At 40.8% G+C, this 25,903-nt stretch overlaps 2 protein-coding genes and 1 long non-coding RNA gene across 3 annotated transcripts; 1 reads left to right on the forward strand and 2 right to left on the reverse strand.

Moving 5' to 3' along the window:
- Nucleotides 1–279: 279 nt before the first annotated feature.
- On the reverse strand, nucleotides 280–25,521 carry LOC103123893 (uncharacterized). Its single transcript, XM_007534568.2, has 3 exons — nucleotides 25,236–25,521; nucleotides 23,650–24,016; nucleotides 280–680 (listed from the first exon to the last, which is right to left on the reverse strand). Exons 1-3 carry the CDS (start codon nucleotides 25,519–25,521, stop codon nucleotides 335–337), a joined length of 999 nt encoding a protein of 332 aa, XP_007534630.1. The 3' UTR covers nucleotides 280–334.
- On the reverse strand, nucleotides 2,329–22,996 carry LOC132538047 (uncharacterized). Its single transcript, XR_009549449.1, has 2 exons — nucleotides 22,849–22,996; nucleotides 2,329–3,454 (listed from the first exon to the last, which is right to left on the reverse strand). It is a non-coding gene; the product is annotated as an uncharacterized LOC132538047 (long non-coding RNA).
- LOC103123891 (histone H1.3) lies at nucleotides 5,535–6,338 on the forward strand. The gene has a single exon (XM_007534567.2). It carries the CDS (start codon nucleotides 5,644–5,646, stop codon nucleotides 6,304–6,306), a length of 663 nt encoding a protein of 220 aa, XP_007534629.1. The 5' UTR covers nucleotides 5,535–5,643; the 3' UTR covers nucleotides 6,307–6,338.
- Nucleotides 25,522–25,903: the final 382 nt, after the last annotated feature.

The following is a 25,903-nucleotide window of genomic DNA, read 5'->3' on the forward strand; positions in this document are numbered from 1 at the left end:
TCCTAAATTAGAAGCACTATTCAAAATGCTACAAATCAGTTTTCTAATCTTAGAGCTAATCACTACTTTCCTTTTAGATTGGAAGCGCTTTTTGACATCCAAAAGTGGCTGGAGTGCTTGCTTGTCATACAGACATTGCCGTTGACAAATGCCTAGACTAAGCTTTGAGAATCACAGTAGTTCCCTTTGCATGCTTTATTTGTAAATCCAAGTGGACATAAATCCGGTTAACAAAACCATAATTCAAACAGGTAGTTAACAGCTATTATTGTGATCTAGTGGGTGGCCCTTAGAAGGGCCTTTTATAGGACTACATACGAAAAAGCACTAAAACTCAACCGCCAAATCCGTACAGTGTGCGTCCTTGGCGCTTGAGCGCATAGACCACATCCATGGCGGTGACGGTCTTGCGTTTAGCGTGTTCGGTGTAGGTGACAGCGTCCCGGATCACATTCTCCAGAAACACTTTCAGCACCCCGCGAGTCTCCTCGTAGATGAGACCAGAGATGCGCTTCACGCCGCCGCGACGAGCCAGACGCCGAATGGCGGGCTTGGTGATGCCTTGGATGTTATCGCGGAGGACCTTGCGGTGGCGCTTAGCTCCGCCTTTTCCTAAGCCTTTCCCCCCTTTACCTCGGCCAGACATAGCGGCAGAAATGCAGTAAGCAATGTGACAAGTGCTTTGCTGCAGTTCTTTATATACCACTCTAGCGGACCTTTTAGGAGACCGAAGTGGCGGGGGCGGGAATGAGTCCTGTCTGACCCCGCCTCTTCTTTCGCCACAGGGCTGCTCTTGTTTCCTGCATGTAAAGGGGCGGGGAAATATGATTCTAACCAGCTCAGTCTAATTTCTTTCCACAGCTTTAGAGGGGATACCTCTTTTTATATTTAGTTTATTGCCTGTGACTTCTTTTGAGTGACTGATAATGGTTCAAATCTCCTCACCAATTTTATTACTTATAAAAAGGACGCAGTGATATTATACTTGTCTACAAAGAGGACACTAGCAAAAATATGGCCTAGATGTAAAATTAAGAATAAATCATAAGGAAAATACGTTATCTAATGAAGGTAAAAAAGTAAAATCAGGAAAAAAAATGCGTTTGTATGTGAGCAGGAATTGAAAGCCACACCTTGTTCTCTCATGATCGTTCCTTCGGGGGATTATAAAGTTTATGGCATAGTATTTTCATGCCTTGAATGTTGCTTAACTAACTTGAAACTTGTTGACTGTCATTTATAATAAGGGGTTAAGCCATGTCTGCTTTCTGTGTGGAAAAGAAGACACTTTTCTGGCGATTGTGTTCGGGCAGTTTGTTTTGGAATTGAGTCTAGTTTTCCATTCTCTGATAGAAAACACAGGTCATAAACGGAATGTAAGATATGTTTTTTACGTGACTCTGCCTTTTTTTTTTTTTTTTGCCTCCAGGGTTACTGCTGGGGTTCGGTGCCTGCACCACGAATCCACTGGTCCTGGAGGTCATTTTTCCTATTTTTGTTGCCTTTGTTGTTGGGTAGGTCAGAAATATCGAGAAAGAAGGGGAAGACAGACACCTGCAGACCTGCTTCCCCACTTGTGGAGAGCTGGGTTCTCAAACCGGGATCCTTAAGCAGGTCCTTGAGCTTCTTGCCATGTGCGTTTAACCCGCTGTGCTAGCCCTTCCCCACACCCCTCCTTCTTCCTTTATTAGGAGCACCCCTCTTTCCTCTTGATATTTTGTGACAGGCATATAAACTTGACATTTGGTAACAATGTGCAGATTAAAAGAATAATTAAAAGTGTGCTGTCCAATTCTAGCAATGCATATATCTATATCTATCTATCTATCTATCTATCTATCTATCTATCTATCTATATGTATATATATGGTTTTAAGTTGAGAGGCCGAGAGATTGATTGAAATAGGCCACAGCACTGAAGCTTCCTTCTATATGGTGGGGGCCGGACTCAATCCTGGGCAATGCATATGCCAAATTCGTACACTATTTAAAAAACATATTTATTTATTATTTATTTATATATGAGAGGGATAGGAGGAGAGAGAAAGGACCAGACATCTCTCTGTTACATGTGCTTCTGGGGGATTGAACTCAAGACCCCATGCTTGAGAGTCCAACCCTTTATCCATTGTGCCACCTCCCAGACCACCCAAATCTGTACACTATTCAAGTGAACCAGTCATTAAAATTTATTTGGTCTATTATAGAATATTCCCATTTGTTACAGCCTGTGCATGTATATAATTTTCATGGTTTATGGGACAGAGTGTAATAAAAATTCTGTATTATAGATCAAAAGTGAACAAGGAGAGAGATCTGAGGCCATCGGAGGGCAGGGAGTTACATTTATTTTGTTAACAGGTTACAGGCTGATTCCTACTAGACCTGCACATGCTTGTCCTGCAGCAGCCAGCATTTATCAGTTTCAAACTGGGTGCAGCACAAGCAGATTGGTTAGAAACAAAGTCCACCAAGTGTTGACAATAAAGGTGAGAGCAGTTTGGCTAAAATCAGAGCCCGCCACTGGGATGCTGAGGTGTAGAAATGGGCATCCACCAGGAGCCTATAGATTTTTCATTTCATGAGGAAGCTCTGGGAAGGGGTGGCAATATAAATTGAATCTCTACTTTGCTTTCACATATAGAAAACACTATTAGTAATTTAAAGTTGAATGCTATACTTGGAGACTTAATTATGTTTTAAGAAGTGGAATTACTGGGGTTAGAACTGAGAACTGAATTTGAATTTGGAACTTTAGGTCACCAAAAACAATCACCTACTTTCCCCCCTACATCATGATGAATAAAAGTCCAGGTTAACTAAAATAACATGAATAAACATTGTAACATTTTCAGTGAAAGGAATAACTGAAGTAATGTTCTATACAGACAAAATTGATATTTTAATAGACACATGCAGATATGTATATTCTGTGTATTTGTCCTGGGAGCCTTCTGTTCTGAGATGATTTAAAATATTTTTCTTCTTGCTGGAACATACAATACAGGCTTTCAGATTATTCACTGCCTTTAGTCTCAGCCTATTTTAGATTTTGGCTGTATTATGTAAAAAAAATCTGTAATATAGCTCTCCAGTATTACAGTTCAAGTGTAGTCAAAGACTGAGACCTACTTAGGCTGCATGGAGGGCAGGGAGTTAAATTCATTTCTCATTAAGGAATTTCAGATTCTATCAGGATTTATGCTTTACCTCAACACTCAGCATTTTCTTTTCTTCTTCTTCTTCAAGGTAGGTGTGGTACAAGCTGATCGGTTACAGAGTCCACTAAGGTGCTAACAATATCAAAAGGGGAGAACAGGTTGGCTACAATCTGAATCTGCTTCAGTTTCCAATTGATCTGGGATCCTGGAAGGTGGGACTGAGTCCGCCACTTGCACTGGTTTTCTCTCCATTCTTTTGCCTAAGTTTTTTTCATTTCTGCTGTGTCAGTTACCTGCATATTAGGGTAACAAATGAGATGAACAACATTAAGTGAGTTAACAGTCCATAAGCTCAACTTTTTAATATTGATGTTCAGGGAGAGGAAACAGTGAAATATAGGTCCCTCTATTTCTGTGAATCAAGGGGATATTATATATTCAAGGGTATGCCTTCTGGGAGTAGGAAGGAAGTCTATAAGTAACAGGCAAGAATGGGGAAAGGAATACACTATACCTCCCTTTTGGAAAGCAAAGAACTTTAACTTTATTGGTGAGAGGTCCAGTTTGGAGAATCTAGTTTCTTGTCTCTGCAGATATTTTTACTCAGAATAAATAGTCTCTATGCCAGATAGCTGCTTCTTGTAAATCCCAGTTTTGTGTGACTTCTTGAGGTTAGCTTTATAGCACTTTGAGTGCCACAGTAGAATTATTTCCCTTATTGAACAATTTTGAGTCTACCGCATGCAAAAATGGTGGGCAAAGACCTTGTTTAGGAAAATATGCACATCTATTCTTTTTATATACTCAAAACACAATATAGTGAAGTGAAGAGGATATTCTAACCATATCCCAACCTTTTCATTTTCTGTTTCTCCTACCATTATATAGGTTCCTAGGTCCTGTCAGGTGGTCAGGCCTGCGTCTTGTCGCATGGTGACATAATTGATGGGTCTTTGTTAATCAGCCATGAAATGCAGGCCAGATATTTGCTATTCAGGTGCAAAGTTTTGATACTGTACAATTTCTTGTACCACCACAGGTAGCTTGATTATAAATCTTTGCCCTGAGCATTTCTTCTTTAAAATGTAGGGGTGCAAATTAAAGTCTTCATGCCAGGAGTTTTTTTTCTTCCTTTACTGCTCTGTTATAGTCTTGAATCTGTTAGTTTTTATTTTGCTTTGCCTTTCTGGGCCACATAAGTTGGTTATGGTGAGTCTAAGTTTCTGTGTCTTAACCAAGTATAAATATGAAGCACAGCTCTATTCTTTTATAAACATCTGGAGAAAGACTGCAGGTAAAGTCCAGTATGTATTGTTCTTTAGGAAGGGCAGAGACAACCTACAATGGGAAATAACTCTTGACTGTAAAATATTCTCACTTTGGAAGCTAAATAGCCATGGGAAGCAGCAAGTTGCATGAAAATGAATGACATTTGCTGTAAAAAGTTAGTAGAACCAGTCAATGACCTGCTTAACAGATTGTTTCTGCAGAAAAATTTGAATAATGCCACGTTATGCCATGCCTAAAATGGGGTCATTCAGTTCCTGAATGTGGCTATCTATATGAAAAAAAAAGGGGGGGGGGAAAGAAAGATATGACTGCCAATTTTACCATGTTTTCCTTTCCTTCCTTTATACATATTCTGGTTGACTTGTAATGCCTATTGTAGGTCTGAAAAATGAATTAGCATGCTGGTTTTTTCTTTTAGCACAAAGTAGGTGAGTCTGAATTTTTTATCTGCGAAATGAGTGAGGCACCCTCATGCTTCACCTTTCCTAATCTATTTGAGTCACTTAAATACAATGCTCAAAGGGCTAACTTTCATATTAGTCATTCAGATACTTAAAAACAACAATATACACCCAAAGCCTATATTTTCTAAAATAGTCATCTATTTTGTATGTAGAACTTTCAGCCTTAGTGTCAATTCCTAATGCTTGATGCAATTTAAAGGACTCTGTGCTATTGCACTCGCAAAAAATATCGATTTGCTTTGTACGTGTGGGTAAAGATAAGCTTGTTTATATGATGTTGTTAAGAATGAGATAAGCAGAACGATGTCCCGCAAGATTGATTTGCAAAGGAAACAAAGAGAAGTAGCAATTTAAAGGAAAGTCTGAAAGTTGTGTCTGTTTGGCTGAAGTTTTAAGGAGAGTTGGGGGAAAGAGCAAAACCTTAAAGCTCAGGTTTTGATACGAGAGATTGCAAATAAGGCAGAAATGCAGTCTAAGGACCTCCGGATTCATTTCCGACAAAGTCTTAATTATTTTGTGCCTAGATTTCTTCTCTTTTTCATGATTTGTAAGGATCAAGAAACACAACCACGCAGCAGAGCGGAGGAGTCCTGAGTAGCGTGGCTCACGGAACAGGCAACCAATCATCATTCAGCTACTCTCTATATAAACCCCCAGCCTCCCGTGAGGAGGCACGCTGATCTGACTGCTAAGGATTACTTTTTGTTTTCCTTTTGGAAAAGCGAACTATGTCGGAGACTGCTCCAGTTGCTCCTGCTGCGCCCGCACCTGCGGAGAAGACTCCTGTTAAGAAGAAGGTTAAGAAAGCAGGCGCAGCTGCGGGGAAGCGCAAGGCGTCTGGGCCCCCAGTGTCAGAGCTCATCACCAAGGCCGTCGCCGCCTCCAAGGAGCGTAGCGGTGTGTCCCTCGCTGCGCTCAAGAAGGCGCTGGCGGCAGCCGGCTACGATGTGGAGAAAAACAACAGCCGCATCAAGCTGGGCCTCAAGAGCCTGGTGAGCAAGGGCACCCTGGTTCAGACCAAGGGCACCGGCGCCTCCGGCTCCTTTAAGCTCAACAAGAAGGCGGTGTCTGGGGAAGCCAAGCCCAAAGCTAAGAAGGCGGGCGCGGCTAAACCCAAGAAGACTTCTGGGGCGACAAAGAAACCCAGGAAGACGACTGGGGCGGCCGCCCAAAAGAAGAGTGCTAAGAAGACCCCGAAGAAGGCTAAAAAGCCGGCAGCTGCTACTGGGGCTAAGAAAGCAAAGAGTCCAAAAAAGGCCAAGACAGCCAAACCGAAGAAAACTACCAAGAGTCCTGCCAAGGCCAAAACCCCTAAACCTAAGGCTGCCAAACCAAAGTCTACTAAGCCAAAGGCTGCGAAGGCAAAGAAGGCTGCGCCTAAGAGGAAGTGAAGTTATAGCAGGACGTCCTGCTTTAATCAAAAGGCTCTTTTCAGAGCCACCCACTGATCTCTAGCAAAAGAGCTTAATTACATGTTCCATGTGTACAGGCAATAACACAGCTGCAGTTCATCTTCAAATTGATGCAAAGATGAATCACCTTACGTTGGTCAGTGGTTGTGACTAGATAGATTACACCCTATTCACTTGCCATCAGTTTTGGCTGCTCTGGGCCTATCCCTGCATGAAGGTTAAGAGATAGTGGCAGTTTACTCTGGGTAATTTTGTTGAGCTTAATTTTGGGTTGCTTAGTTGTAGATGGGAGACCTTTTCTGCCAGCTCCAGAATCTTCGAAGTTTTGTAAGCCAGTGTCAGTCAACTTCACTGTTGGGCTGGCCAGCTTTGATCAATTAGGAATACCTTTTGCTGGTAGGTGGTGTTTCCTCCCTGGTAGGAACTGGAGGCTGTCCCTGGTTATCTGGTTTTGGCCTTGCCAAAAGCTTTACCTGTTTCTAAAATCCTGATATGTTAATGCTAGTGCAATTTCCTTGAACATGAAATTTAGAAAGTCTGGTAAGAATTTCTTAGTGCAGGGCGGAGGGTAGATAGCACAATTGTTATGCAAAGAGACTAGACTCACATGCCTGAGGCTCCAAAGTCCCAAGTTCAAACCCCTGCACCATCATAAGCCAGAGTTGAGCAGTGCTCTGGTAAAAATATAAAAAAAAAATTCTTAGTGCTTTACATAGTAGGGTATTACAACTTGAGCAAATCAGAGCCTAGCTGGCATTGTTGAACTATGTCTCCAAAGGGGGAAGTAGAACACCAATTAAGAGGTTGGAGAAGAAACACAAGTAGAACCTGAAATGTAATTGGCATATCGCACCAAAGTAAAAGACTGGGGTGGAAGTGGATGGGTGGGTGGGGAGAATACAGGTCCATGACCGATGATAAATGACATAGTGGGGGTTGTATTGTTAAATGGGAAACTGGGGAATGTTATGCATGTACAAACTATTGTATTTATTGTTGAATGTAAAACATTAATTCCCCAATAAAGAAAAAAAAAGAGGTTGGAGAAGTAAACATTTTACAAACGGAGAGCTTGGGTCTTTGTCTAAACCTGTAACAACCCGTTTACCCACACTTTTAAATTAACTTTAAATAGATCAATGGGGGTGGGGAGATAGTGCCACTGGTAGCTCAAGTAATATTCAAGCCGGAGGCACTAGAGGTCAAGATTACATATCTGCCTCCACCATAAACCAGAGGGCTCTGACAAATCAAAATTTCCCCCAGCCCCCAACGACACTACATTTCAAGTTCTATCAAGAAGTAGCTAAAATATTCCCAACCATAACTGCATTATACAATTTCTCCTATGTGAGGAAAAATTCCATAATGTTGCTCTCCAGTGTTACAGCTCAAAATAACCCAAAGAGTCTGAGGCTGCACGGAGGGCAGGGAGTTCCGTTTATTTCACATTAACATGGTACACAGGGTACAGGTCTACTCCTAGCAGACCAGAAGAACCTTGTACCTCAGCACACAGCTTTTATCTTTATCTTTTTAAAAAATTTTTTATTATTGGGTAGAGATAGAGAGGAATTGAGAAGGGAGGGAGAGATAGAAAGGGCAAGAGGCAGACACCTGCAACTCTCACCACTTGTGAAGCTTCCCCCTGCAGTGGGGACCAGGAGCTTGGACCTGAATCCTTGCACACTGTAATGTGACACTTAACTAGGTGTGCCACCACCTGGCCCCCTAACTTTTATCTTTTTCAAGCTGGGCTTGGTAGAAGCTGATTGGTTATAAACAAAATCTATCAAGATGCTGATAATAAAGGTGATAGCAGGTTGGCTACAATGAGAGTCTGCCACTCTGGATACTGGAATTCGGAAGTGAGAGTCCACCAGCAAGGCTTTTCTCTTATTCTTTTGCTTATGAATTTTTCATTTCAACTAGAGATTGCCTAAAAAAAATGGAATAATAATAAGAGAATGACTTGTAAATAAGAGATTAGATAGGGTGTGAAAGGTAGAAGGTAGTGGAATTTTGATAATTGTGAAGAGTGAGGAAGAGAAAGAATTTTCAGGAATATGATATGCAACTACAATCGTCAAAATAACAAATAGATTTCCCTAGTTCCTTAAAGTTAGAAAGCATCTTTAGGGCTAGAGAAATAGTTTTATCTAGTAGGGTGCGTGTCTTGTATGCAGTCCAGTTCTAAATCCCTGTGCCACATGAGAAGGTTTTATGATATCAAATTAAAAAGCTTCTGCACAGCAGAAGAAACTACCGCCCAAACAAAGGGACCTCTCACAGAATAGAAGATCTTTAGATGCTATTAGAACAGACAAGAGGCTAATAACCAAAACTTATAAAGAGCCCATCAAACTCAGGAAAAAGAAAACAAACAACCCCATCCCAAAAATGGAGAAAGGATATGAATAGAATATTTACTACAGAAAAGATTCAAAAGACTAACAAACATATGAAAAATGCTCCAAGTCATTGATTGTCAGAGAAATGCAAATAAAGACAACAGATACCACTTCTCTGCTGTGAGAATGTCATACATCAGAAAAAGTAGCAGCAACAAGTGCTGGAGAGGTTATGGGGACAAACGAACCCTCCTACACTGCTGGTGGGAATGTCAGTTGGTCCAACCCCTGTGGAGAGCAGTCTGGAGAAATGTCAGAGGATAGAAGTGGACCTAACCTACCAACCTGCAATTCATCTCCTGGGGATATATCCTAAGGAGTCAAATATACCCATCCAAAAAGACTTGTGTATACATATGTTCATAGTAGCACAACTTATAATAGCCAAAACCTGGAAGTGACCCAGGTGTCCAACAACAGAATAGTGGCTGAGTAAGGTATATATGGAATACTATTCAGGCATTAATAATGGTGAATTCACCTTCTTTACCCCATTTCGGAACTTGAAGAAATCATGTTAAGTGAAATCAGTCAGAAACAAAAGGATAAATATGGGATGATTTCACTCATAGAAGTTGAAAAATAAGACCAGAAGGGAAAAACTAAGCTCAGCTTGGACTGGAGTAGGTGTATTGCACCAAAGTAAAAGACTCTGGGTGAAATGAAAAATCTATAGGCTGCTGGTGGACCTCTACTTCTGCATTCCAGTATCCTGAGTGGTGGGCTCTGATGGTAGCCAACCTACTCTCACCTTTGCCAGCAAGTTGATGGACTCTGTAACCAGCTTGTTCTGTGCCCAGTTTGAAACTGATAAAAGTTGGGTGCTTTGATACAACCTTGTGTAGGTCTAGTAAGAATCAGCCTGTAACCAGTTAATATAAAGTAAATGTAACTCCCTGCCCTCCATGGTGTCTCAGGTCTTTGGTTACTTTTGAGCTATATTATGGAATTTTTATTACAACAATATCAAAAGTGAGAGTAGGTTGGCTACAATCATGAGTCCACCAAAGTTTCCACTTGGAGAAAAAGCAACATACATCTTAAAATGGAAGATATGAAGGACATATTTACATTTCTTTCTTTTTTTTTTTAAAGGATTTATTTATTTATTCACGAGAGATTGTAGGAGAGAAAGAAACAGACATCATTCTGGTAATGTGCTGCCAGGAATCGAACTCTGGATCTCATGGCTGGGAATCCAATGCTTTATCCACTGCACCACTTCCCTGACTACATATTTACATTTGTGTAAGGAGAAGTGTGCCTTATGCATATGGCAGTCCTGAAGTTACTTTCTTTCTTCTTAGTCACTCCCCACCTTCTTTTACCTTAGGAACATTGAGTCCACGTCCCTATGTGTGAAATGCAAAATCCATAGGCAAAAGAATGAGAGAAAATTCTGCCAGTGGACTTTCACTTCCATATTCCGTATCTCCAGTTGCGGACTCTCATGGTAGCCAACCTCCTCTCACTTTTATTATCAGCACCTTGATAGACTGTAACCAACCAGCTTCTGCCGTGTCCAGCTTTAAAACAGATAAAGACTGGGTGCTGAGGAACTAGGTTCTTCAGGTATGGTAGGAATTTATTTGTAAACTGTTACTGTGAAATAAACTTAACTCCCTGCCCTCCATGGGGCCTCAGTCTCATTTTTTGGTTACTTTTGAGCTGCAGCACTGGGGAGTTGTATTACAAAATCTTTCATAATATGTGGAGGCCTTGTTCATTCTTCTCACTCATTCCTTAAATTTGGGTAGTGTAGTAAAGCAAGGAAGGGTTAAGGAAGAATGAGCCTTGAAGATCAGCATATATGATCATTTCCCACTCTCCTTCTTATATTCTGTTTTTATCTTCCCACAAATGGAAGTCAGTTCTTTCCTACATGCTATCATAATTTCAGTTTTTTCAGTGTCAAATCCTAAATTCTGGTCTTCTACTTTATGTTATATGAAAGGGTCATTTGATCTGTAAACCACTGGGATCAATGGAAAATTCTGGACTGTTTTCTCACAGTAATACTTTCTGTTCCTAGAATTAGCCCTCATAACTAACATTTTTCTTCCATATATATTTTTTAAGATTCATTTTGGATGAACAAGTTGAGAGTGGAGTGAAAAATAGAGGGGCAGAGAGAAAAAAAGAGGGAGAGACAGATAAATAGATAGTGACATCTGCAGCATTAATTCATCACTTGTGGAGTTTTCAACCTCCTGTGGGTGGGGACTTGAATCCAGGGGATTGAACCTGGATCCTTGAGCATGGTAATGAATGTGTCACCGTGCAGTCCTTTACATTTCCTTTCAAGTTATCAAGTTATTATTATTATTATTATTATTATTATATTTTATGGTTCTTTAATTAAAAGTATATTTGCTGCATGTTTAGTTATTACATTATACTTTACTGATTTTTTTCAATATTTTCTTCATGTCTCTTTAGGAAGAGCACATTGTTAAAAGGATAGGGGCAGTGGATAGATAAAAACAGTAATTGAAGGCTGCCATATTCCTTTCAATTTTTTTTTTTTTTTTTGAGCAATTTGGTTTACCTACAATCTGAATCCAAGACATGAAAAAGCATACATACAACATGATGAGCTATTTATGCAGTCTGATCATTGATAACTTGTAAAACATCTATTCTATTCTCCCATTTATATGAAATCACAGAGCTTAGAATTTCTTATCTTGTTTTGTATTGATTAACTTTTATTTTTTGATTTATAAAACTTCTTATCATGGTTAATCATATATATTTTAATTTGTAATTAATAACAGGTTACAAGACAAGAGTTGATTAAGGATTTGATCACCTCAACAGTTAAACAGAATGGCTGCTGACCAGGGAAAGTTGGCCAGAGCAGGGCCATGGAATTTGGCCTTATGGACCTTGGTATTCATCCAGAAAGGAGGCTATGGTGTATAGCCTAGGAAAACTAGCTCAGATAGGAATTAAAAAAAATGTATTTATTTTTTATTGGATAGAGACAGAGAAATTGAGAGGGGCTGAGGAAATAGAGAGGGAAAGAGTCTAGGAGGTGGGTGCAGTGGATAAGGCACTGGACTCTCAAGCATGAAAGGGACACATAGAGACACCTACAGCCCTGCTTCACCACACATAAAGCTTTGCTCTGCTGTTGGGAAGACAGGAATTTTTTAAGGGGGATGTTTTAACTTATGTACTGTGTGTGATTGTGTGAGTAAATGTCCTTTTTTGCTCCCTTTTTCTCACTGACCATGTATATGCCTTCATGTGGGGGGCACCATATTGTATAGACACTTGGCTGGTCGGTCGCTATGCTTCCCCATCATCTAGAGATTTTGAATTCTCAAAATAAATCTTTCATTTCTTTTGTTAGTTTTATTACTAGGAATTTTTTTTTTTTGGCTATAGTAAAAGGGAATGATTTTTGGATTTCTTTTTTTAATTAAAATTTAAAAAAAAATTAAAAAAAATTATTTATTCCCTTTTGTTGCCCTTGTTGTTTTATTGTTGTAGTTTAATTGTTGTTATTGAAGTCGTTGTTGGATAGGACAGAGAGAAATGGAGACAGGAGGGGAAGATAGAGAGAGAAAGAGAAAGATAGACACCTGTAGACCTGCTTCACTGCTTGTGAAGCGACTCCTCTGCAGGTGGGGAGCCGGGAGCTTGAAACGGGATCTTTATAGGGGTCCTTGAGCTTTATGCCACATGCGGTTAACCTGCTGTGCTACCGCCCGACTCCCCATAATTAAAAAAAATTTTATCTATAAAATAGAAACACTGACAAAACCATAGGATAAGAGGGGTACAATTCCACACAATTCCCCCCACCAGAATTCGTATCCCATGCACTCCCTTCATAGTTTTCCTATATATTTTTTTTAAGATAGGACAGAAATAGAGAAAGGAGGGGAAGACAAAGAAGGGGAGAGAAAAATACACACCTGCAGAACTGCTTCACCACTTGTGAAGTGACTCCCCTGTAGGTGGGGAGCTGGGACCTCCAACCGGTATCTGCCACGTGCTCTTAACCTGCTGCACTAACGCCCGATTCCCTAGATTTCCTATTCTTTTTTAAAATTTTATTTACTTAAAAAAGGAGACATTAACAAAAACATAGGATGAGGGGTACAACTCCACATAATTCCCACCACCAGAACTCCCAGCAAGAACTTCTGACACTATGTTGAGTAGTAATGGTGATAGTGGGCAGCCTGTCTACCACCTCATCTAAGGGGGAATGCTTCCAGTTTTTCACCAATGAGTATGATGTTGGCTATGGATAGGTTTGCTATATGCAGCTTCCACTATCTTAAGCTTTCCATCTACTGTGTTCCCATTTTTTGTTATCTTTTTGTTCATGAAGAGATGTTGGTTTTGTCAAAGGGTTTCTGTACATCTATTGATGTGATCTTGTAATTTTTGGTCTTGCTTTATTGGTGTGGTGGATCACATTGATTGGTTTACCTGTATTAAACCAAAATTACATCCCTGAGACAAATCCCACTTGGTCATGAAGTGCCTTTCAAAAATAATAATTTTATTATGTGTAAGTGTAGCTTAGTCATCAAGGTTTTTGTTCTACTTTATTTGATAGAACAGAGAGAAATTGAGAGGGGAGTATGTGAAAGAGAGGAAGGGAGAAAGATAGACATCTGTAGATCTGCTTCAGTGCTCATGAAGAGTCCATCCTGAAAGTGATGATCAGGGGCTTGAACTCAGGTCCTTGTACATGGTAGTGTGAAAGCTCAAGCAGTTCTGCCACCACCAGGCCTAAGTCATCAAAATTATTAAAATGTGGGTTTGATAGACTAAAAATTGTGTATGTTAATATTCTCTTTTTACTCACTCTCATTGCTTATGTTTTTATTAATTGGGCTGTTATTAATTATAGGTATTTAATATAGTACTTTGTACAATTCCAAATCTCATTCACTGTAACATACATGAAGGAATTGATATGATATAAATTTATTAATCTCAACATTTAAAAGAACAAGTGAACAAATCATTATTATAAATGTACTAACAATTTGAGACCACTGTTAAAATTCAGTTTGGTTACACACTTCAAGTCTTAAGTGCTTAGATTAAAGGAACATATACTCAGACTATGGTCTGTTCATTAAAAGGTTTGACTTGTTCTTTTAAATGTAGATTTTTCTAAAAGCTTAGACCAGGGAGAAAAGAAGCAACCAGTGGTGTTACTTTATAAGACACAGCTATATATAAATAATGTCAAAGGACATAAATTATGGTGGTCTCATGTATGGTACAGCAAATCCTAACTATGGGATGTTCATAGTTAACCCAATTGCCAAATAATTTGATTATAGCAATAACTATCTATTGCCTTCTTTTGTTGCCCTTGTTGTTTTTTTTTATTGTTGTAGTTATTATTGTTGTTGACGTTGTTGGGTAGGACAGAGAGAAATGGAGAGAGGGGGGCAAGACAGAGAGGAGGAGAGAAAGATAGACACCTGCAGACCTGCTTCACCGCCTATGAAGCGACTCCCCTGCAGGTGGGGAGCCGGGGTTCGAACCGGGATCCTTATGCCAGTCCTTGTGCTTTGCGCCACCTGCACTTAACCTGCTGTGCTACAGCCCAACTCCTTATCTATTGCCTTCTTAAACCCTAAGACAGCAGGAACCTCCTGCTTCCTCTATAAAGCACATATTTCCCCCAGTCCTGGAACCTCTAGGGTGGGGCTCACTTTCCTGCATACTTCTCTCAATTCATATCAAATGATACTGCATCTGCTGATCCCAACGTAATCAATGCAACACATATCACCTTAGCATACTTCATTTCAGACTATGTCCAGAGATATCAGGGGTGGAATGTCAACACTTCAGCCTTATTACTCAGGTGAGACCTTTCCTTTCTCATAGGAGTCTCTAATTCCATTTCAGGTGGTTCATTTCCTAACAAAGCCCCAAACCCTATATGTAGAACAGGTCCCATGAGACCTATCTACCTAGGGCATATGTATACATGTATCCATAAATTAGCACAAAATATACACCTGAAAGCAGAAGTGCACAATAGTTTGCAGTGAGTCAATAAATAATGCAAGCACATAGAAAAACCTAAAAAGACACCATAAAGTTCCTAATGAAACAGTTTCTACTTAGACCTAGACACCCTCTTCATCTACTTCCTATTACACTTCCCTCAGTCACTCCAAAGCTAAGTTTATCAAAGTAAGGCCTGCAAAAGCTGAATAAGGGCAAAAGACTGGCATGCTTTAATGATGACTCTTTAGCTACTATCAGGCCACCTCATAATCTGGGGCCCTAGTCAGGGAGTCCTGAGATTCCCACACAGATATGATGGCTTTAGATCTTGAATTGATCCCTCTCTCCATTGCCACTGGCCATCTCCATCAGAAACAACACAGTACACCCCTTTGTGGGCACTCAATGTGGATCAATAACAGTAGAGATTGTTCCATCCTCTAATGGAGGCTGGATAACATAGTCTATCTACCACCTGAGGAAGATGGGTCCAGAAATTAGGGCAGCTTGGAATGTTCCTACTCATGACCAAAGACTGTGAGCTCACACCTACAGGGATGCAGAGGTCACATAAGCTTCTTCTAAGCTGAATATGGGCCCCAGATCAAATCGATGGGGTATACAGTCAACAATATTTATACACCTTTCCCATATTAAGTAGCTACTCTTCCCTGATCCAGCTTTCTAGCCTGTTTTTCCAGCCATGGCATCATCTCCCTGGACAATAACTTGAGTCCACCTGCATATCAGATGTCAGACTCAGGAAAAAAACTAGTATAGTCATGGGCCCTTTGGAATATAACTAAAATAGGCCTACTGGCTATCTTCAAAACAGAGACCTCAAATCTTCATCTGCACTATTTTAGCCTTTATGTTCATGATTAGTCAAAAATTTGTTTGGCTTTATATGTTAACTCTTTTTTCAGCCACCAGGTTCCAGATGCTACCATGATGCCAACTGGACCTCCTTGGGCAGATGACCCCACCAATGTGTCCCGAAGCTCTGTTTTCCCAGAGCCCTACCACTAGAGAAAGAGAGAGACAGGCTGGGAGTATGGATTGACCTGCCTTCTTCTTCTAGCGTTTGCCCTTCTTCCGTAGCTAGTCAACAGCGTTAGGTTGAAAGCTGCCAGGAGCTGCTTGTTGCTGGCTTTGAAAGTGACTGGGATCCATGTGGATTCAGTCAGCTAGGAAGGATCGTCAGTTTCCCCAATGAATGGGTACTCATGGGATGCACCACGAGAAGGTCGATCCAATGCATCCCAACCTGCCAATGCCCAGGTTCAGCTGGGAAGCAATTACAGAAGCCAGACCTTCCACCTTCTGCACCCCAACAATGATCCTGGGTCTATACTCCAGAGGGATAAAGAATAGGAAAGCTATCAAGGGAGGGGATTGGATATGGAGCTCTGGGGGTGGGCATTGTGTGCAAATGTACCCCTCTTATCCTATGGTTTTGTGATTGCTTTCTTTTATTTTTTCCTGTGACAGAGACACAGAAGCCTGTGAGTTGGGTCTGGGACACCCAGAAACTGAAACCTGCAGTGAACTTAGTACTAGCACAAACCCACCGCCCCCTGTCCGGTAGACCCCTGGCCCTCACTGGGTTCATCCAGTGGACACTGCAGAGAGCCCCTCCATGACCTCCTCTCATTGTTTCCTTTTTATAAATAAAAATTACAAAAAATTATTCATCTCAGATTTTATGTGGCTAAAAGACCTTGGGGATGATTAATATACTCGTGTTTAATGTAATAGGTGTATCTTTGGTTCTATACATTAATATCTTTATAATACTCAGTCTTCTTAAATTTATAATTATGTGCAATAGATATTACACATAGATAACAATAGAATTTTTATTGCATTTTTGGAGATACATAGATTTACATTCAGTTTCTGGCATCTTTCAATAACATAATAAATGTTATTTATCTCTAGGAATTCATATACTGTATGAAATAGAAAAGCATTTTAAATGTTCTCATGAATTTTATGATGTTATAAGCTATTTGGGTGCCAACTTATGTCTCCATATTTGGGATTTGGTGAGAAAAAACAGGCCACTAAAATTTTTTTCTGTACTGCAATCTCAGTAAACAGGAAATGGTGTATTGCACCAAAGTAAAGGACTGTGGGGGGACCAGGTCTCAGGTTTATTGTTTGGGGTTCATGGTGAGGAAACAGTCCTTTGGTGATGGAAGCAGTGTAAGGCCACACTCCTATTAATTTATCATCTTATAAGTTAGTATGATTCAATATACCTGGGAAAAATACATTCAATATTTCAAGTTCTATAACTGCCTACATTTTAGTCTATTTCTTTCTTTAGCTTAAGCTAAAGTTGAGACAGTGCTCTGATATTAAAAAATAAATAAATAATTGTAGGGCAGGGGTGGATAGCATAATGGTTATGCAAATAGACTCTCATGCCTGAGGCTCCAAAGTCCCAGGTTTAATGCCCTGTACCACCATAAACCAGAGCTGAGACAGTGCTCTGATATTAAAAGAAAAAAAAAGTTTGTAGGGCAGGGGTAGATAGCATAATGGTTATGCAAACAGACTTTCATCCCTGAGGCTCCGAAATCCCAGGTTCAGTCTCTTGCATCACCATAAACCAGAGTTGTACAGTGCTCAGTTGTACAGGTTAAAAACAACAAAACCAAAAAGTAGACTGGTTGAATTCTGACTTTGGGCTAAAAATGGTTTAAGCAGCTCTAAATATAAGCTTTTTATGTTTCCTCTGTTTGTTGTTGTCATCCTGGCTTTAACACTACAACTTTAGACCAGATAGATCTGCATCATTTGGTCCTACCAGTATCTAAGATATTATTAGTAGATACGTTTAAATGATATTAAGAATGGCGTGATTAATTCCAGTCATGGGCTTTTCAAAGAAAAACAAGTTCCTAACTAACTTGGTTATAATAAGAACAATTTGTTACATTTTCAAACAGTAGGACTACAAGGAGCCATTCTCTTTGTATTCCAGTCCTAGAAGCTCTGGGACTTTGCTTGTATTTTTTCATTCCTCACCTCTCAATCCCTAACCCTCTTACACCTCTACAAAATCAGTGCCACCAGTGGCAACATACCATGTTATAATACCACTCACTGTCTTTTTGTTTTGGATTGTATCCAGAGATGGCAAGCTGGAGACGTCAAACTTCCAACCCCAATAATCTGGTAAGACTTTTCCTAACAGAAGGGTCTATTAAATTCCACTCCAGATGGTGCTTTCTCTAGCAAAGTTACAGATTCTAGCTATAGGCCTGTGCCCAGAAGACTGAGTACATGCATACACATATTCATAAATTAGGAGCAACTATATACCTTGAAGTTGAAGTACTTACTTGTCCTTTGTAATTAGATTATAACTATTTAGCTTAGGAATCTAGTAGAAAGTCCTAAAGAAGACAAAATAAAATTTCTAACAGAATATTTATTACTTAGGCATAGGCACTCTTCTCTCTTATCTGCAGCTTCACTTCCTTCAATCTCTCTATCCACTCAACTAATTACACAAAAGAACGTAAATGTGACTGGGCAGTGGTGCTCCTAGTATTATACAAAGACCCAGGCTCAAGCCCCCAGTCCTCATCTATAGGGGGAAAGCATTATGAGTGTTAAAACAGGTCTACCAATGTCTTTCTGTCTCTCTTCCTCTTTCTCTCCCATTCCCTTCTCAATATCTGGGTGTCTGTGTTAAATAAATACAGATTTAAAAAAAAGGGAAGGAAGATACATCTCTGAATTCCTTCTGACAGCATCAGCATTTTTGTCATCCCTTGATAATCTTCAGAGGAAACACTGTATACAATTGGTTAACAAATATACTAGCAACTTAATTTATCAACTTAAAGACAATTATTGTGTCTATAACAACCTTTATTAGAATCACCAAAAAAGTAAATACAGTACAAATCAATGTTAACTTAGACCCCACTAAAATCCTAGTTGTACTTCCTTCCTAACTTGGGGCCAGGCCCCATTAAACTAATAATGATTTGGACAGAACAAATGGCTTTCAGCATTTTAATAACTGGGAGAAAGCCTAAACTTTTCAGGTAAAGAATTGACTACAAAAGCTGGAGAAGGGCAATAGACTGGCTCACTTAATGATGGCTTTTTTGGTCACTCCCAAGGCACTACATCACTCGAGGAAACACTCACGAAAGTCATGTCTTTGATATCTGATTACTGTAAAAAATGGCGACTAATCCCTAGCACTGCAAAAACGGTATCATCTGTTTTCCATCTACACCATGCCTCAGCCTCGCGTGAGCTTAATGTGCAGCTTGGCGATACGAGAATCCGGCATGAAGCCCAGCCAGTCTACCTTGGCGTTACTCTCGATTGCACTCTGTCATTTCACGGACATCTCATAAAAACTACAGCAAAGGTGGGCGCGAGGAATAACATCATTGCAAGGCTGGCCAGCTCCTCATGGGGCGCGAGCACTTCCACACTACGATCATCATCTCTGGCATTATGCTATTCCACTGCAGAATACTGTGCCCCAGTATGGTTCCGTACCCCCCATGTCCACTTGGTCGATTCCAAATTATATTCCTCCATGAGGATCATTTCTGGAACCATCCGTTCCACCCCGGTTCCATGGCTGCCAGTTCTTAGCAACATCGCCCCTGCAGATATTCGTCGGGATGCGGCATCATCTAAGTTCATTTCCCACGTCTACGCTCGACCGGACCTGCCAATATACGCGGATATCTTTGCCCACCCTGTCCAACGCTTGATGTCTTGTCACCCAATCTGGTCCCCTACGCCTACACTGAACTTCTCTGTTCCAGTCTCTTGGAAACAGAGTTGGCAGTTAGCTGAGGTAAAGAACAAACACCTCATCACAGACCCCTGCAAGCGTCAACCTGGCTTTGACCTAGCACGTTATGACTGGGCCCTCCTCAATGGCTATCGAACAGGCCATGGCCGGTGCGCCGCTATGTTCCATCGCTGGGGAGCCAGAGACGACCCGAACTGCCCCTGTGGCTACAGACAGACTATGACCCACATAGTCAATGACTGCCACCTCTCCAGATTCAAAGGAGGTCTCGAAACTTTACATTAGGCTCAACCTGACGCTGTTGACTGGCTACGGAAGAAGGGCAAACGCTAGAAGAAGAAGTTGGGGGCCCTAGACAGGGAATCCTTGGATTTTTTTCATAGATAAGATGGGTCTAGATTTCTGATAGAGCCCTCTCTCTACCACCACTGGTCACTTTCATCAGGAACAAGAACCTCTTGTAGGCTTCCTCGGGACCTTACTTACACTATAAACTAGCAATGGCAAGGATTGGCCCACTTTCTGAAGGGAGGCTAGGTCAGCCTACTGTGCCACTGGAGGAAAACTGGTCCTGAAATGAATGCAGTCTAGAATATTCTCAGCTGTGACTACAGTCTCAGATGTTATACAGGCTCTTGTGATAAATGTGAATATATATGGGCCCTGGGTCAGATCGATGTGGTAAAGTTAATTGTATTTATATATTTCCTTAAATTTTGGGAGCTACTTTATACCTTGATCCAGCTTTCTAGTCCTATTCTTAATTCTGATACCATCATCCCAGAAAATATTTTTAGACTGTTTTCATGTTTGTTATCAAACTCCAGCGACAATTATCAATCTTGGGTGCCTAGGAACATACCTTAAATAGATGCCCTTCTTTTCACCCTAAAATCCCTCTCCTCATCTGCTCTATTCATTCTATTTGGTTCCTTTCTATTAAGCATTTTGTCCTTTCTGCCTTTCAGATGTTATAAAAAATTCTTTAATGGGTGGGGGAGATAGCATAATGATTATGCAAACAGACTCTCATGCCTGAGGCTCCAAAGTCCCAGGTTCAATCCCCCTCACCACCATAGACCAGATCTGAGCAGTGCTCTGGTGTTTCTCTCTGTGTCTCTCTCTGTATCTCTCTCAAAGATAAATAAAATATAAAAAAAAGGAGAAAAGAAGAGAATCTCTGTTGCAGCAATTAAAAAAAAAAATTTAACATAGCTCTCCAGTGTTATAGCTTAAAAGTAACCAAAGCAACAAGCAGCTCCTGACAGCTTTCAACCTGACCTGTTGACTGGCTATGGAAGAAGGGCAAACGCTAGAAGAAGTAACCAAAGAATATACCTAAAATAGACCTACTAGCTTTTCCCAAAATGAAGACCTCAAATCTCTTCTGCTATAGTCTTACCTTTAGATTCCTAATTAAACAATTTGTTCTCCTTTAAATCTTAAAGCTTTTCAGCCACCAAATTGCAGATGCTACCATGACACCAACCTGACTTCCCTGGACAGATGACCTCATCAATGTACCCTGGAACCCCACCTCACCAGAGCCCTGCCCAACTAGGGAAAGATAGAAACATGTTCAGAGTATGAATTGATCTCCTAATGCCCATGTCCAGTGGAGAAGCAATTACAGAAGTCAGATCTTCCACCATCTGCATCTCATAATGACCCTGGGTCCATATTCCTAGAGGAATAAAGAATAGGAAAACTTTTAGGAAAGGGGAACCCTGGTGGTGGAAATTGTGTGGAACCTTGGTGGTGTGAATTGTGTGGAATTGTACCCCTCTTATCCTAGTTTTATTGATCATTATTAAATAAATAACCCCATAAGCTGAGGCCCCATGGTGGGTAGGGAGATATATTGATTTCACATTATCAAGATACAGGTTGGTTTCTTCCAGACCAGAACAAACTAGTACCACAGTACCCAGCTTTTAACTTCAAATTGAGTGTGGCACCAGTTGATTGGTTACAGAGTCCATTAAGGTGCTGACAATAAAGGTGAGAGCAGATTGGCTCTAATCAGAGCCTCCACTAGGGATACTGGAATGCGGAAGTGAGAATCCACCCACAACAATTATTTCCATTCTTTTGCCTATGGATTTTTCATTTCACAGACACAAATTTGTGGATGCTAGTATAATTTCATCCTGAACTCCCTGGGCAGATGACTTCACCAGTGTGTCCCAGAACTTCATCTCTCCAGCCCTACCCCACTAGGGAAAGATAGAAACATACTGATCTGCCAGTGTCCATGTCCAGCTGAGATGCAATTATAGAAGCCACACTGCACTTTTCTGCACCCCTTAAAGAACTTTGGTTTGTGTTCTCAAAGAAGTAAAGGCTAGGGGAAGATGACCAGTGGACTCTGAACTCCAGTTCCATCAGAACCTGGAGAGAGGATATATAACAATATTGAGAGACAGAAGAGTCCAGCAGGGGTAGATAGCAGGTAAGGCAAAAGCCCTCATACCTGAGCTTCCCAAATCCCAGGTTCAATCCCATGCAGCACCATAAACCAGGGCTGAGCAGTGTCCTGGTAAAATAAAATCATAAGTCAACCTTTATCTGTGATTTAGGTTGAACTAATGTAGTTTCCAGTGGAAGGAATAGAGACAGACCTTTGGTGGTGGGAAAGGTGGAATTGTAGCTTTGCTATCTTATAATTTTGTAATAATACTAAAACATTGATAAAATTTAAAAAAAAAATGAAAAACAGTAAAGGGAACTGATAGTGATTTTAGTCAGCATTACAATTTATTTATTATTATTATTATTATTTTTACCAGAGCTCTGCTCAGCTCAGGCATATGGTGGTATGGAGGATTGAACCTGAGACTTTGGAGCCTCAGGCACGAGAGTATCTTCGCATAACCATTCCCGCTCAGCATTACAAATTTTTAACATTTAAACTTGTGAATAAAAAAATTTCCCCCACATTGACCCAGACTCTCCTGATAACTTTACTCAACTACTAATCGCTGAGTCTTAAGAACTACTTTATCTAAAAGCCACAGGATTCCTTACATTGGCTGTTAGGATGCTTTTAATGCACTTTTCTATTAAAAACCACCACCTGAATAAAAAATTTTGGTGAGCTTGGAGGTAACAGGAAAAAGCATGCGGATACAGTTCACTTTGATACTAGTCCTAATCTATAATAATTGGATTATTTAGGCAGACAAATTCTTTCAATCAGCATGCAGTATTTCACTTAACACCCTTCCCCATATCTGAAGCAACGGAGAATTTTTCTTTTTAATCCTCAGAAGACATTAAGAAAATTTGCAGGACAGGGTGGTAGCGTACCTGGTTGAGCACACGTTAGGATGCGAACCGACCAAGGTTCAAGCACCCAGTCAGTCTCTACTTGCAGAGGGGAAAAGCATCCAGAGTGAAGTAGGGTTGTAGATGTCTCTCTCCGTGTTGATTTCTGGCTGTCGATCCAAGTAAAAACAAAAACCAGTTAGTTTCATGGGAAATAATTTAGAATTGCAGACAACTGCTTTTTTTTTTGTATGACTAATTTTCTGCAATTATTTTTAATGTGCTGAAGCCAGAATATACCTAGCACAAAATGGCTCTTTTCGCATTTAAATAACACCAGCGAAAGCCAAAAGCGATTAGTCCGCAGGTACTTGTAAAGGCAACGATTTACCATGGTTCCCCTGGAAGACAGGAAAACAGCCTCAATAGTCAAGCCCTGGCAGCCCAGCCAACAACTGCAAAATTTATTGACAGGGACACCTTAGTGTTAACTATGAGCCTTTGAACTACTCCTGAGGGAAAAAAAAAGGGTAGGGGGGCACAAACGGAGACAATATACTAATAAAGTACTTCAGACAATAAAGAACACAGTTTACAAAGTAAAGTGTACACCTGCCAGATGAAGAAAACTTACAAAATAGCTGCAAAAGTAGGTACTAATACTTCCAGTACTGAGCTGAGCGTTACAGAAACTTTTACAGAGCGAATAGTTGGCTCTGAAAAGAGCCTTTGGGTTTTAGAATTAGTGTTAAGTAAACAAATTACGCTCTCTCGCCACGAATGCGGCGAGCAAGCTGGATGTCCTTGGGCATGATGGTCACACGTTTGGCATGGATGGCACACAGGTTGGTATCCTCGAAGAGACCAACCAGATAAGCTTCACAAGCCTCCTGCAGAGCCATCACAGCAGAGCTCTGGAAGCGCAGGTCGGTCTTGAAGTCCTGGGCGATCTCCCGCACCAGCCGCTGGAACGGCAGCTTGCGGATCAGCAGCTCGGTGGACTTCTGGTAGCGGCGGATCTCGCGCAGGGCCACTGTACCCGGCCGGTAGCGATGGGGCTTCTTCACGCCGCCCGTGGCCGGAGCGCTTTTGCGGGCTGCCTTGGTAGCCAGCTGCTTGCGCGGCGCCTTGCCGCCGGTGGACTTACGAGCGGTCTGCTTAGTACGCGCCATGGCTTGACTGAGGAAGGGAAGTAGGGAAGGAGAGCTGACTTTGTGTTTATATAGCAAGACACCTACTCTGATTGGATTGTGAGCGATTGCTGTTAGTCGAATTCCGGTGGTGTGGGTAACCTTTTACGATTGGCTTGTTTTTTAGCTGCTGGTTTCTGATTGGTTAATTTCAATCAGCAGCCATCTTCTCTTCCCTTCCTTTCCAACGATCATTTTCTGAATTGTTTCCTTGGTAATGGCCGCACTGGCAGAGGTCTAACCCACGTACGTGTTAATTATAAAGTATTATACTGCTTTATCTTTTTATATATGCAGCGTTCTGTTCACAGTAGTTCATAAATTCTCTTAAGAAACGAAAATAACAGCCCTTTCATTTTCTGAATGGTTATATTTGCTTCTCTAAAGTCGGATTTGACTCCAGCACAAAACTTGCATTGTTTTTCTTTTAAAATGCCAGTTCTGTCCTAGTGGCAAGTTATCTCTGCGTGGAGTGCAATAAGGACCATTGGTTAAAGCTGGATACGATTGAAAGACTGGGTGTAATTGCTCAAATTTTTTTTACTGTATTTCTGCGTCTCGGAATTGAACTTGAGAACAACTCTGTTTAAATTCAATAATGTACTCCTGTTTTAACGTCCGTTTCAGGGTTTTCACCTACTTAAAAGTCATTTAAATGACAGCTTTCTACTTCATCCAGTAGGAAAACCTGCTTGGAATCTTTTAACGCATTAATTTGTTGGCTATTTCTTGTTCAGTAAAAATTTATCTTTTAGACTATACACTTGCATTTCCTTTGCACTCGGTATTCATGCTTGATATTTTTATTGCATGTCTTGACCTTGCGCTTGGTGTGCTGGTTATTCTACTGGTACATAGTAACTGCAAGAAAACACTAAGACAGTTACTATGCAAATAAAGACAGAACTAATTAAGATGCCTGTCAGGCACTTCCACCTAGACAAACATCTAATTCACATCTTTAATAACATTTTCGAGTAGGATAAGTGAGGTATATTAACAAAAAGCACAGGGCATAGCTTTTTGGGCCCCATGGCAATACACTTCTGGCCGGTAACTGGTGTACTGGGCAGAAGTTTCCCTTAAATAACTCACCACCCGAAAAGCTTAAGATCTCCTGGCTCCAAAAGCACAAAAGTGCTGTGGACTCTTTTTAGTGATTGAGTAGGTGGCCCTGAAAAGGGCCGTGTTCTTTGAGTTATCCCTCCGTTCCTTAGCCTCCAAAGCCGTAAAGTGTGCGTCCTTGGCGTTTCAAAGCGTAGACTACATCCATGGCCGTTACAGTTTTCCGTTTGGCGTGCTCCGTATAGGTGACAGCGTCCCGGATCACGTTTTCTAGAAAAACCTTCAGCACCCCTCGGGTCTCCTCGTATATGAGGCCAGAAATGCGTTTCACGCCGCCGCGACGAGCCAGGCGGCGGATAGCTGGTTTAGTAATTCCTTGGATGTTATCTCGTAGAACTTTGCGGTGGCGTTTTGCTCCACCTTTACCAAGACCCTTGCCACCTTTACCACGACCGGACATTTTAGCAAAGTAGAAAGCTGATTCTTATTCCAAAGACTAAAGTCATAGTTATAGCTCCCTTTCGGACCTCATTGAGGACTACAAATGAAGGCGGTCAGAGTAGGCGGGAACAGTTCTAGATATCGGGATTTATCCCCGCCCACAATTCTGTTTTCACTCATCTGATTCTTCAAAGGGTTATGAATAATGAAAAAAAAGCTCTCTGGATTACCATTAGTGAACTCTTTTCATTTTCCAAACCTATATATATTTACATTTGTTATTACCGATTGTTCACATCATGTCACGTCGTTGACCTACTGAAATCATTTATTGTGTTACATTTAGAAAATAATTTATTTTCTAATAATATAATTCTATAATGTATAAATAGCACAAGGGA

The sequence above is a fragment of the Erinaceus europaeus genome, chromosome 4 (genome assembly GCF_950295315.1).
Source record: "Erinaceus europaeus chromosome 4, mEriEur2.1, whole genome shotgun sequence".
NCBI lineage: Eukaryota > Metazoa > Chordata > Mammalia > Eulipotyphla > Erinaceidae > Erinaceus > Erinaceus europaeus.

Bases quoted from the DNA above. Each gene is read 5' to 3' on its own strand.
- LOC103123891 (XM_007534567.2), top strand. From the start codon at position 5,644: ATGTCGGAGACTGCTCCAGTTGCTCCTGCTGCGCCCGCACCTGCGGAG.
- LOC103123893 (XM_007534568.2), bottom strand. From the start codon at position 25,521: ATGTCCGGTCGTGGTAAAGGTGGCAAGGGTCTTGGTAAAGGTGGAGCA. The intron at 24,017-25,235 runs GCACACTTTACG...ATAAACACAAAG, and splicing joins CGCTTTGAAACGCCAAGGAC to TCAGCTCTCCTTCCCTACTT. The intron at 681-23,649 runs GTGTGCCATCCA...ACTGCAGCAAAG, and splicing joins CTCTTCGAGGATACCAACCT to CACTTGTCACATTGCTTACT.